Below are 14,684 nucleotides of genomic sequence, written 5' to 3' on the forward strand. Positions count from 1 at the left end.
TATTTTGTGCTTCTATTTTTATATTATTATGCGGGTGTTCCCCTTTGCAGAGCTAAGTGGCACAATGCAATTAAAACAAACAAGGTAAAGACATCATTAACACTAGTCCAACTGGCATGTGTTCCACGATAGACTTTAAACGGTGGCCCTGGTGACTTAAAGTGCTTGCAGCAGAAGGGATCCTGGCTTCTTCTGAGCTTCCTGGATCAACTTGCTAATTAAAAAGCTCATTTAAAACAAAAAAACATTGTGCCATTATGTCTGAAGACTTTTGTAGATAAACAGCTTGCTTAAAGCTTACCGGTGTAGTTAATGGTAGACAATGCTGTGCCTCAGCACCATGTATTAAGGCGCGTACACACTTTGTACATGAAAAAATATATATATTCTCTTCAATGTTATGTAGTAGCCTGCAATCGAATCCGTTTCTAAATATACATTTTGCATACCCTTAGTGCAGTCAACATTTTGTGCCCCGACCCTTTCCTTGACCTATTCTCTCTCTCTCTCGGATTCACATCCTCTCTGACCTCCTTCCACTTTCCAACCTACCTTCCTCCTTACCTTTGCAGCTCGTTTTCGTGCTACATGTTAACATCACTCATGTTTTCTCTCACTCCCTTCCTCAGCTTTGTATCTCAACTTCTATCTTCCCTACCTTTCCTGGTCCCATACTCATCAACTCTCTTACCTTCTTCTTTCATTCCTTCTCCTCCTTTCCTAGTCGCCAGCTTCTGAATACTTTAATTCTTCCCTCCTTTTTACTCCATCATTTACTTCCCTCTGTTAGTCCATGTGTTCTTCCTTTCCTTCATGACTTTCCATCTCTCTTTCACCCGCTTTTTCCACCCTTTCTTCCAACACCCTCTTTTCAATTCTTCCTCCCGCCCATTATTCCTTCCTTCCCATCTTCCCTTTTGCCCTCTCTTCTAGGCTTATCTTCAGTCATTGGTTTTAACAATCACTCATATCATTACCACATTTTATAACATAGATGAATATGTCTGCGTATTGAAAACTGCATTAAATTCCGAAAGCATGCACAGTTTGGGTGCAGAACTCTGGCAGCAAGTCAATCAATTTCACCTGAGGGAAATCTCCAAATTTTCATTAAAAGAACAATCATTTGCACGACATCGAGCATAATTTATAAAGCATGTCACTAAGTGCTGTACTATTATTGGGGAGATAAAAAATTACCCATAGCAAAGAAAGGGATTCCCAGCAGGGTGGAGTTGTATTTCCCATCCGTGACGAAAAAGATCCCCGCAGCGGTGAGAGTGGAGATGCAGATCGTGAGAACTCCCAGTAGTCCCAGGAAGGGCTTGCTTCGTAGACAGTCTTTCATCGAGCTGGAGAGGGTAGCACTCATCAGCACCAGCATCAAACTCACCAGGATCTTGGTGCGCGTCAGGCTGATGGTCTTCTGAAAGTCCTTCATCAGGCTGAAGGATGTAAGCGAGAATAGCTGGATGTCTGTGTGGTTCTTCTGCAGCTTTTGCATAAGGTTGCAGAAACCATTCTCCCATATCTCGCTAATTGTGTCCTGAGTGGCAGAGCCATAGGTTTGGAGGTAGTAAGTGAGTTGAACGGCCCTGGCTGATTTCACCCGCTGGTCCTTGCTGTTGGGTACTTCCGAGACTCCTCCCAGTTGGTGGCCAATAAAACTCTGCCGACCATCCTTAAAAAAGAGAGAAATCAAAAGTTACTTGAAGATAAAAACTGTACAAATGAATACATTCGGGCGAGTATTTAGCCTACCACAGAATTTCTCTCCAGCATAAACTCACATAGAATTTGGCCATTTTAAACAAGACTTAGCTAGAAGAGCAGCAGCTATTAAAAATTGGTTCTAAGTCAGTTGTGCCCAAGATCCCCTAAAGCAAGCCTTTTTGTTAGAACTTCAAAATAGCCGATCATCGGAACATCATAAGTACACCTCCATCAAGCAATTGGGTCTCACAGAATTATGAGCATCAAGGGGCACATGCATCAAACATTTTACTGGTCGCAAACGGCCCGTTTACGACTGGTAAAATGCATTTTCCGATGCATCAAAGGCATTGCATTCGCAAAATATGCAATCGCAATTTTTGCGATTACCTAATTTGCTAATGCATTTAGGGAATTGCAACTTTGCGATTCCCTAAATGCGATGCATGTAGCATTACCAAAATGCAACTTTGCATTTAGGAATCGCAGATTACCCTCAACTTCAAGTTGATGGTAATTTGCGAATCCTTTGAAAAATGCACAGAAGTGCATTTTTCAAAGTGCACTTAGGGCATGTGTGTGCGCCACATTTGCACACTTACCTTTTTTGGGGGTGCATCAGGGGGGTCTTAGGCCCCCTAGCACCCTTGCAATTGCATTTGCAATTACCAATTTGGTAATCGCAAATTGCGACTGCATTCCCATTCATTCCTATGGGCCTGTAGGTCCATATGAATGAATGGCAATCCATTCCCTAATAGTGAATCACAATTTGCGATTCGCTATTAGGGAATATTAAGGATTCGCAAAAATATTTGCGAATCCTTCATGAATAGACATTTGCGATTACCAAATAGCAAATCCTTAAAATTCGCTATTAGGTAATTGCAAATGATTACCTTGATGCATGTGCCCCCAAGTGCCATGTATGAAACGTTCAAAGGGGAAACAAATAGCACAATAAAAATTATCTTCATGCTAGAGGATAAAAATTAATTCAGTACCCGTTCGCACACATGGACGGTAATAAAGTAGTGCTGAGGTTTGTCCCCTGCCCCAGTCATGTTCATCCCTTTTCCAGCACGCATTAATCATAGACTCTTGTCATTACGTATGGGTAACATCCCAGCACAAGCGACAATGCCTGCATGGAAATACACTGGCCCACCAGTATGCAGACACTGGAATGATAAGAAAGAGGACCTTATGCACCTGTCATCTGTCAAGGGGTGCAAATGCCCAGACGGCAATACTTAAAGAACAGTTTTAACAACAGACATATAGGCACGTGCAGGGAAGCCATAATAGCCTGTTTCAACCCTTGCAACCAAAAACTAAATTGCAAACTCATTAAGTCATTGGAAAATAGCTTGCCTTGAATAACCCATGGCTAATTCATTTTCCTGCTGCCGCATGTCTTTCAACCACAACAATATGAGGGTGGATCCAAGTCACAACCACTAGGATACATGAATTTATCCCACTAGTGCTTTCAATATGAATCTTACAACGCCAAATGCCAGGATCCACCAAAACATCCTATGCACGCTGATGGAAAACATGCAAAGGATTGAGGAAAAGAACACTGTTGATGGTTCCCTAGCATAAATTCAAATTGTAGTTTTACTGCCTAGTATCTTATCTCATTTCATAATGCACCTTAATTCCAACTTTCCTTTTTCCCTACCGATCATTATCCGCAGATTCGGATATGTTCCTTTTACGCACTTTGGCCATGCATCGTATAATGTTTATCGATAGGATGAACAAATGCTATTACCTTGACAACAGATTTAAAGATGTGGGCAGATATTGCCAGGGCAAGAGATTGTTGCTTTCCCCATCATTTTATGGTTTACATTTTTTTATTGAATCAGCTGCCAGTATACCTATGTGATATGCAAAAAAGGGGCTCAGCGTGTGGGTTACGCAGAACCCAGGGATGAACATTTAGCGCCGACAATTCCTCTATCATTTTAAAAGATGTAAGTAAAATGCAATTTTTTTAATATCATTTTGTAAAATTGTTATGGTTCTAATTGACTAAAACAATTAACTTGACTTGTCGAATTGGCTTGATTAAAAAAAAAATTCAAAAACTAATTTTCTCTGATGCAATTAAAGATCCCGTTGGCAGTCCATGGCTACAGTTTTGCACGATGGAAAGCATGAACTTAAATACACAATAAAAAGAAAGCCTTTAATTAGGGCGGATCCTGCCAGTACTCTACACCGGCAGCATTTAAAATGTCTACCGGTGCATGTATTCATGTCTGTGGCTTTACAATGAAAAGCACTGATCTCTTCCTCAAAAATGTGTGCAAGAACCCTTAAGAAAATCCAACTCAGTCATGCACTCTCTGATACACTTCATGTTCTGCAGCCTGTTGAATGGTATATGAGCCCCTCTATTCTGCAAGTATTTCCTTTTCCAAGATGGGTTTCTGTAATTTTGTTTCTGCAGCAGAAGTGTTTTATACAATGCGCACTGTAAACTGGGCCGTGTCTGTAGTCTGGGTGAGTGCAGGGTGTGGATGGGTGTTCATGTTGGGCCAGGAAGTGCGAGTTTCTGAAAGTGCCATTTATAAAGTCCACTGACTAAATGTTTATCTAATCCTGACCTCTCTGCAGAGCGCAGAGAGTGAATGCTACATATGTGCCCATTGTTATTGTGATTTTATGGTCAAGTGTGTATAGAAGGTAAGCAAATGCTGAAAAATGGACTGCTTCAAAAAAGAAAAAGTAATGTGTATGTGTGTGTGAGGGAATGAGAAAGCAGAGAAGATGAAAGGAGATACATGCAGAATAAGAGAGTGAAACTACAGCCAGGCAAAGGAGGAAGATGAAGAATGACCTGGGCCAGGTTTAGGGCGGTGCGACTAGTGCAGCTACATCTATCGCTGACCTTGGGGGGGCGCTCGGCACTTAGAAATAACTTATGGGTTTACAAGCACCTGCTGCAGAATTTTCTGTGGGTCCAGCAGATTTCAGGCAACGTAACAAATGTCAAGATAACTCTGGTGATTAATGTTCCTGCTGAAGAGAGATCAGAGTTTTTTCTAGTAGCAGTTTGACTCATCTTAAAGTAGCAGAGAAAGAACATGTACTACCCAGATTTTAGAGCTGTATTTGATGTGGATAGCTCAGTGGGTTACTACCTTTGTCACAAAGATCCTTTTCTTACTTAAAGTTCATAAGTTACAATCCTAATATAGCACAGTGACGTATGAACTGTCATCACAGAGCTGCATCAAACTGCATATTGTAGGACATTATTTTTTTCACCACTCTTTAGTTATCTATTCCTAATGTTGCGGAAAAAGTGTTTGTTTGGGTAGAAATACATTATTCTATTCAATTCAAATGATCTTTATTCGGATATATTTAAAACATCCATAAAAGTACATACAAATTGCAACATTCATCCCTATACACAATAAAAGTTACATCAACAATAATAACTCAAATATGTGCAAAGCAGCCAAAAAAGTGCAAATAACAATGTACAGATAGTACAAATACTTCTGGATCTAACAGGCCATTTCCATTTTGTTCGTCATCAAGGTATAAAAGATAAAATTGATAACTCTATAAAATACATCCATTTAAATATATATAAAACATAAAAGTCATCCCAATGAACAAGGATAAAACAGATCTTATTAATCAAAGCACATCTAAGGGAACGCCCATTGTACAAAAATGCAATGTGCAAATAGTGATGCAAACTGTCAGGCCAGGTTCATTATGGTATATAAACACCCATTATGCAAAAAGGTGCAATGTGCAAATGGTGCGAGATGGTAAACAACCTATCATGTCATGTTCATTGAGGCGCGAGAACGAACATCAATTTTGAGAAAGTGGCTACATCGTCAGTGCTTAGCATCCGTAAGATTCTGAAAGCCTCGTTAAATTCCGTCAAAGCACTAACTCTAAAATAGGGAATTAGGAAGTGTTTGGTATATTTTGCATAAAAGCCACAAAACAATGTAAAATGCAGCAAACTTTGCTTCCCACCTTGGTTACATGGACAATCTAAATTTCCCAAATTATGGGTATAACCCAAGGGGAAACAAAGTAAATTTACCACACTTCCATCCCTAGAAATACATTATTATTAGTGACGTCAACCCCAACCAGCACCTTAAGTCAAATGAAATGTATGTGAGAGAGGGGCTATAGAGGGATGAGGAGCACGGCTAGGGGATGTCAGTGAGGGAATCCGTGGAGAAGGTGGTTATGAGGGGGCAAAACAAATTGTACCACCAGTGCTACAGTTGGGTCTCAGTGTGAGACATGGAGATGGATGAACTACAGAAAGGGTTGTGTGGATAAAAAGGGCGTAAGTGACTACCACAGAGAGGGAGGAAGGTTGCAGGGGAAAGTGATTTGAAGGGAAAAAAGGGAGTTTTTACTAATTTCGCTCACACTGAATAAAAATGTATGCCAAACGCATTGGTCTCTTTTTAGGTGTATCTGGACATGGTTATGAGATGTACTTATATTTGGATGTACTAACAAAAACACATATATGGGTACCAAATACTAGTCAGGTGGCACGTTGTGTCCAGCAGAGGATTCTGGTTCATGTTTTAAGCCATGCTCATAACTACATTACCGCCACCACTTGTAAAAGATTCCTATAACACTTCTTTTTCCATAACTACCTAGAGAACCCCCATTTTTGTCATCACACTTAAAAGTTCAGGATAAGATACACTGTAGAGCAGGAACCACTCATGTGTGGGTCTAAACACAGCATAGTTTGAGATTTGCATTTCTTCTGTGAATGTGTAGATAAATAATGACAACCTCTGGAGAAATGCTGTTTTCTTCATAGTTCAATAAGACTTCCTAATAAATAATCCATAAAAAGCCTCCACATTTTAGCTCATTGTCCAGTCATGCACCAGCAGGGTATAGACAGAATGAGGTGAAATAAGTTCTCATATGCAAGACAAGATATGTATAGTCCTAAGGGAGTTAAATCTTATTATATATGCAAGAGGACAAACGCACATTTATTTACTTTCTGTTCAATAAAGGTAAAGATGAGCACATTGAATTAAAATGTTAAATGATACTGGTCAGTGGAGCCTGAAGGTCGGGTCCTTCTGTCAGATATACCAACAGCTGATACTCATGATCTGTGCTCCCATTCATAAATCTTAGAATGTGCACTTTAAGCACTGATACATTTGGAAATAAGGTACACTTAAATATGCAAAACAGTAATTATTGTGCTTTGAGCTTTATTTCAGAAAACTATGACAAATGACATCTTAAGGATTTGTGAGGCGCCAGAAAGATCATTTCAGGGCCCTCTGTTTGGAACAACTTTAAATGTATTACCTCTTTACTGCTTATTCAAACCATAATGATTCTAGACAGTACTGAATTATATGCCAAACCTACTGAAACGGGGACACACAGATGCAGTTAATTGCTCAAGCTGCCTAGTGTGCACCAGCTAAATAGTGCCAAAAGAAAAGTAGAACAAGCCTTGATAAAGCCATGTTTTTTGAGCTGGATACTAGATTTTCTGACTTACACCATTTTATGTGGAGCTCAGCGCGTAACCAGCTTGTTAGTCCAACCTTAGATAAACATGCTAAGGGTGACTTGGTAGATGTTTAGTGAACTAGTGCATAGAACTAAAATGAGACTGTAAGAAATTAGGATATTAGTTGAGCGGGGTAAGAGCCCGACTCGAGAACTAAACATAACCCTTGTCAGGGTGAACAGAAAATGTCACTAAATAAACTTGTGCTTAACTTTCTGATTGCTTGGCAGTCAGGATTAATTTAGAGACAATGTATAAAGTATTTATGCAGCACTGGCACAGAAATAAAGTGAGAACACAACACAATCAATATCCCGAACCAATTTCGAAAATAAAGAAACTTTAATAAATAGTATGGCACCAAAATAAAAAGAAACCAATAGGTAGAATACCAGTTATGAGTTTTTAAAGATTTAGAATAAAATAATGCTAAAAAGCATAAAGCACCACTCATGGTCATCTGGTTGTGCTGGACTAGGGAAAACTCACAGGTTCAGGCCGTCCTCTATGGAGCACGGGTCCGCTACAGGGATCAGGTTCAATCCACTTTTTCAGTTTACCTTTTCAAGTCCAAGTGACAAGGTGGAGTTTCGTGTGATGGGGAGCACAAGGAGATCGTTGCTGGCATGAGGAGCAGGTCGGACATCGTGGATGGCCACTGTTGTGTAGCAAAGAGCCAGTTGTTACTGGAGCTTTGCACTGACGATCAGCTTTTACTGACGATGCTGGCTTGAACTGTCTTGATGGAAGAGCAGTGATCTCTGGAGATCCGTGTCAGCGGGCATCACAGACAGTCTTTGTTTGCTTCGAAGAGTTTAACGGCAATCACAAAGAGCCCACAGCTTCTGGACCTTCACATGGAATCAGGAGGAGTACACTCTGATGCTAGCCAAGGGGCCAGGACCTGAGGGGTACCTCTTAAGGATCAGGACTCCCTCCAGCTCAGACAGGTCCAGGCAAGTCCAGTTGGTAGTGGTAAGCTGTGCAGCGGCAGGGAGGCCTCTGGAAGCTTGGTGTGTCCCTGCAACTAAAATAGGTCAGCCAACTGACACATGAAGTCACTTCTGAGGAGCATGATTTCAAGGTTTCACACAACAGAACAGTCCTTCTTCTGATTCTACCACAGTTCTAGGAGTGTTCTGAAGGTGCTATTCTTATACTCAATGCCAGCCTGGGGGTGGGAGACATCCTCTTTGTCTAACCTTCCCCCTTTTCTGGGTTTGCCTCCAAACTGTCTAGCTTAACTAAGGGCGGGCAGTTATCAGTGGCATGGCAGGCCGCCCTTAGAAATCGGGAGTAAGGTGGGCATAGCCCTTAAGCTATCATTTGAAGCCCAAGAAGGATTGAGAAGAACCCCAAGGACATCCTACACAGGAAAGCACCACCATGCCCCACACCCAGGCCCTTTTGTTCTTATGTCTGGAAGGAATACAAACCACACCACAGGAGAGCCATTCACAGTCATGTGACCCTGGTAATGTATAGCAACGCATAACACAAATTTGCGCTACTTTTAGGCAACTTTCCCTAAGCAAAATCCCAAATGAACACCGTGAGCCAGTTTATGTCACTTTGGTGCCTTTGCACCAACTCAATATGTTGATAAAGCAGACCCTTGGTGTGGTCAGGTTCATCATCCTACCAGATAGAGAAAATGAAAATGTGAAGTGCTAGGAGGAGTATCAACCATGGACATAATCCTCCAATACACAGAAGGTCTGCGATGTCTCTGTGCTTGGTTCATTCCAACCATTTGCCCTCCTTTTGGATGTTCCCTTCTCACTCTCTTACTATCCCCCCATATAATAAGACCATCATCTCCACTCCTCTCTCTCCGAGCAAGCTTCAACCTTCATCTTCCACCACATTCAACCTGTCTAATACTACCTTTATATTCACCGCCTTTATGGTAAAGGGCCATCCTTCATCAATTCTACTGTTGCCATTCTCTAACTTTATGTACAATCCATTAACTTCTTTTGTTTGAAATGCGCCATGAGATTTAGACACACCTACACCCACACGTCCATCAATAATTGATCTGTGAATATCCCTCTGTCCTACATGGCACCCACCACTTCCACCAAACAATTGGAACCATGATGGCACCAACTTTGTCCCTCATTTCCTCCCTCTCATAATTTTAAACCTTAGTCACAGTCACAGTGGTGCGATGTTGGCACACCAAATCATTGACAACCGTCGCCACATCTTAGTTTCTCTGACCTGCTATCTGAATCACCCCTTTGACGAGCTGGTTGGACCTTAACGCAATACCATCATGTCCCCTTTGTCTGTCATAAGCACATGAGGAAAAACATCCTCTCTGAATACCTATCCCAAGACAAGAGATCGCAGCTTTTCTGGTAACCTCCCTCAGAAATCTGACAATCAACCATTTTGAATGGACATTCACTAAGGCAAATCTAAACTCATTTCTCACACCCGCTCGTGGTCCAATAAAATCCATACAGACATTGCTTTATGCCATTTGCAGATTTTGAATGTTACCCACTACAGTGTGTGTGCCAACTTTGAGCTTCTTCTTTAAACTTACTACAACTTTCAACCCACCGCATTGTTTGGTCATCAACTCCTGGCCACCAAACTTTTTTATCCTTCCATTGGTCAATGTTTACCCAAGATGCCCTTCAAGAACAAGTTGTATGGTTCTCCTTCTCAAATTTTCAGGAGCAACAAACTTGTCATTTCTCATTAGCAAATTTAACCACAAATCGACAATTCCTCTAAAACCCGAATAACAGGTCTTACTTTGGAGTTACAGCACTTTCTGTACATCCACCTTCAATTATCTTACAAACCACATCTTTAAGTAATGTGTCACCTTCCATTTCTTTTTCCCAATCTAATGAAGTGAATGCACTTCTTCCACACTGTTGAACGTTGTCCAATTATGCAACTCTCACATTCCCTAGCTAACAGGGCATCTTTATCATCTGAACACCATTCTACAGACAGACCAAAAATATATTCAGTATTGTAGTGATCTTCCTGTAGATGAGCCGTATGCCTTGTCAATCTCGGGGATCCCCTACTGTTCCTCTTGGAAGTTAGAATCTTGACCAAAGATTAGTGGTCAGTATGGAGCCTGAATTTTAAGGCCCACAAACATGTTGTAAAATATTTTAAACTCGTGGCTGCGGCCAGTACCTCACTCTCTATGACAAAGTAGTTCCATTCAGAATCCAGAAGAAAACAATAAGCAAAAGCCATGGTATTTTCAGTTCATTTATGCAACTGGAAAAAGATGGCTCCTAGCACCTTGACACTAGCATCCACAGTTATAGCAGTTTCTAAACGTGTGTTAGAAAAATAAGTATTTCGTCCTGAAAATAAATAATGTTGGATAACCCCTTGAAAGCCTCAGACAGCATGTGCTGGAAGACACAACCCAAACAGCATCCTTGTAAATTGGAATGTTGCTTCAGTGATGATGAATCCTGTCAGATATTTACAGTCTTCATGTAAACAGATATGATAGTATACACATTTTCACCCATACAGCAGAAAAAACAGTTCATTAATGTTGGGTAAAGGGAAATTGTGGGTGACAATATTTTGATTTACACAATTCTTCCATTATCTTTTTGACTTCTTCCCTGGCTGTTACTCGAACTGTCTCATTTTGTGTTTAATGTTCTAGTTCTTACCTGAACAAACTCTTCACTCCTCTGAGTATATTATCAAGGCTCATCTCATTTCATGTCATCCACCATCATTACTTTGTGGGAAAATCTTGAATTGATGACAATATGCAAATCATATTGATACATTGAACCCAATACTAGTAGCCTTTCTGTTGCAACATATACTTTGCCCTCAAATATTTTATCCATGAACTTTATAGTGGTAAGTGAAGTACTGTAATATCACAATTTCTTTCCCCCGATTTCCATTGGACAGATATGCTTTAGAGACAGTACCACATCAGGCCATTCTCTCACGAGAATACTATAGGGCAAGATGGTGTACGTTGACCGAAATCAATCATACGCTCAATATTCTCACCATTGATCTGAAAGGTTGCTCATGGCTTGGGCTTCCTCCACTTGTCACCATTATCCTGACCTAAACTTAAAATCCAATCAGATGGTTTAATATTTCCAAACTCCTTCATGACAGCTTTTCCCGATCTGTCATTTTCTCTGCACAAACGTGTGAAATGTCCTCTTTCTGCACTCGTTGTTAATGGCAAAACAAGATTTTTACTCTGCTCCATGAAAACTGCTCCCACTCCTATGACACAATTTGCTGATCTGCTATTTTTTTACCACCCCTTCTGTGTTTTATTGGAGCTTTTAAGCACTAAGCTCACATAATGTTGTTTCTTAATATTGTCTACAGAAATCACTTCACCATTACCACCCACAGACCCGTCCGTCTTAATCATTTCTTTCAAACAGAATTCAGACTTCTGCACCACTTATTGCAACATTAAAGGCATCTTTTAAGGTTGGGTTTTTGGCTGCCCACAATCTCTCTTGAATTTTTTTAATTTTACATTTGACATTCCATTGGCCACATATGAGTTCCTCAGTCATGTGGCCAAATTGGCACTTTTCTGACAATTCACTCAACCTCACAAATTAATCCATGGTCTTCCCAGGCGTTGAAGTCGAGTATAGAATTTGTATTGTGTCATGACAACATTTATTTCCTTGACAAAACTATACTTCACCCTCAGTTGGGCTTCTTTGTAGACATCAGGTATGTTTTGCCAATGTAATTCAGTGCTTCTGTGAGACATTTTTAAATATATTGTCCTTCCTTCCCTGGTGTGCTCAATAACACAGCTTTATTTTCTTTCATACATAAAGTCTTGACCTACTAGAGCTATTAAATAGTTGTCAAATATATTGTAAGAAACTGGATTATTTGTTCAGGTGGATAAGACCCCTCTCCAAAGGAGAATCATAATCCTTGTCAGGATGAACCACAAAAGTCACTAAATAGAACTTGTAGCTTGGCAAAAAAGCTTAACTTCGAGGCAATGTGTAAAGTATTATGCAGAAAACACAACACTAGAGGATTCCAAAACCAAATTCGAAAAATAAAGTAATTATTAATTATGAAATGACACCAAAATCCAGTCATTAAAAGCAGAGTTATGAGTTTTTAATGTTTTAGGTAAAATGAACGCCAAAAGGCCTGAAGCGCCAACTGTAAGTATCTGGTCCCACCGGACCGGGACAAAGTCACAAGTTCAGGCCAACCGAGATGGAGTGCAGGCCGGCTATAGGACCAGGTTCAAACTCCTGGGAGCTGTACCTTCGCCCTTGGTGAAGGGATTGTGCAGAGCTGCGATGCCGGGCTCTGCGTTGTGTCCATTAAAGCTGGTGGTGAAGAGCTATACGGTGCTGTAATGCGAGGCACTGCATCAGGTCAGTTGAATCCGACGATAAGAAGCTACACGGTGCTGCGATGTGGGGCTCATCATGTCTTTGCTTTGGGTCTGTTGAAGTCGTCAATAAGGAACTGCGCTTTGCTGCAAGGCTCCACCTCAGTCTATGCTGTGCTGCATCAGATATGGTGATAACTTTAGTTTGGCAAGGAGAAGTACACTCTAACTCCAGCCAAGGGACCAGGACTTTGAGAACAGCACTTTGGGGTCAGGACTCACTCACACAGAGGCCAGCAGAGGTGAGCAGGTCAGGCCAAGTTGGAACTGGTCAGCTGGAAAGCAGGAAAGGGACCTGGAAGCTTATTGTGTCCTGGTAGCTCACACAGCAGGCTAGCCAACTGACCCATGGAGTCACTTCTGGAGACTGGGATCAAGACCAGCAGGTGCAATCTTTCTTCTTCAGAAAGCAGGGAAGTCTATTTTCTGAACCTTTTCAGGTCCAGGAGTATTTTGTGATCAGGATCTGTGGATGCTACTTTTATACCCAGTGCCAGTCAGTGGGTTGTGGCCTCTTTGCCTAACCCTAACACTGGCTCTGGTCAGTTCTTCCCTTTTCTATGGACTTGGCTCCAGTATGTCTAGTCAAACAAAGGGTAGGCAGGCCCAGGTATGAACTGCATTTGCCAGTGACAGGGTAGGCATCTTCTGAAGTCAGGAAAGGGCTGCGTACAGCCCTAAGACTACACTTTGCAGTACAGGAAGTGCTAGGTCCAGCCCCCGCAGGTCAGCAGCTCAGCAGGGAAATACTACACCTGGGTCCTTTGTCCACTGTCTTGAAGGAATACACATCACAGGAGAGCCATTAACAGTCAAGTGACCCTGGACACTAGCGGAAAGGCACATTTGGTTAAGACAAGAAAATGCTAACTTTCTAAAACTGGTATTTCCAAAATAATAATTTGAAACCCGACTTTACAATTGAGGAGGATTTTACAATAAGATTAAAATGAGTAGAAGAAGTATCTCTTGTCGCATACTAAATTTATCACTTATTAAATGCAATATGGTAAACCATTGTTAGTCTATGGGAGAGATAGCCTTTCTGCGGTTAAAACAACTTTCCCGGGTTTTCACTGCCAGGACATGTAAAACATAAAATATACATCTTAGTTTTTAAGTACCATTCATCCGACCCTATGATCTGTCAGGGCCCACCTTAGGGGTTACTTGTAAGTATTAAAAAGGAGGATTTAGGCCTGGCAAAAGGTTTATTTTGCCAGGTTGAAATGACAGTTTGAAACTGCACACAAAGCTGTAGATATGTTTTGCAGTGCTATTCTAGTGGATGGAACAATTAGTGATGCAGCCCAATTGAAACATTTAATTTGCAGGCTCTAGGTATATGTAATAGCATATAGTATAGACTTAAAGGTAAATTAAATAATGCAATCAGGTACAAACCAGTTTTACCATGTTTGGAAAGGAAAGCACAAGCACTTTACCACTGGTTAAGGGGAGTAAAGTGCGCAGAGTCCTAAAGCCAATAAAAACGGGTTCAGCACTAATAGAGTTGTGAAGGAAAACATTTGGAGGAATACCATGCCAAAGATGGACATTGATGGAGCAGGTAAAGCAAAAATGTGTATACCTTCTCTCTTTTGCATGAAAATATTAATTATGTAATCCTTCTAAATATTAATTCGTACTAATTGTGTGGAGTGTTATAATTAACCAACTCTTGCACCTTAATAAACACAAGATATACGTGGGACTAAAATGCTAAATTGCATGGCTAAATAATTCAATGATTAACTATGGTACGCAAACTAACTGTAGGATGTGTTGAAATAGAGAATTGCATGATTTATGTTGCCTTTGTAATGGTTTGTGCTTCCAGTGTAGCAGAATGGTGAGTATTGTTGCTTTAAATGTGGCTACAGGCTAGGAAAATACTAATATATATTGGGATTAGTGTGGGTTAAAGGTTAGAATCTTCATTTCCATATATTAATTACTGTTATGTTTGTTTTTGCTTAAGTTGGC

The 14,684-nt window shown here is 40.7% G+C and overlaps 1 protein-coding gene across 1 annotated transcript in view; it reads right to left on the minus strand.

Annotated features, from left to right (window-relative positions):
* The window catches only part of PTCHD4 (patched domain containing 4), a 371,115-nt gene that overhangs the window by 291,744 nt on the left and 64,687 nt on the right, over nucleotides 1-14,684 (minus strand). Inside the window, exon 2 of the mRNA XM_085610582.1 lies at nucleotides 1,201-1,681. Within this exon, the coding sequence (XP_085466708.1) occupies nucleotides 1,201-1,681 (481 nt within the window). The remainder of the gene's footprint in view (nucleotides 1-1,200; nucleotides 1,682-14,684) is intronic.

Source organism: Triturus cristatus, chromosome 6 (assembly GCF_964204655.1).
Source record: "Triturus cristatus chromosome 6, aTriCri1.1, whole genome shotgun sequence".
NCBI classification, from domain to species: Eukaryota; Metazoa; Chordata; class Amphibia; order Caudata; family Salamandridae; genus Triturus; species Triturus cristatus.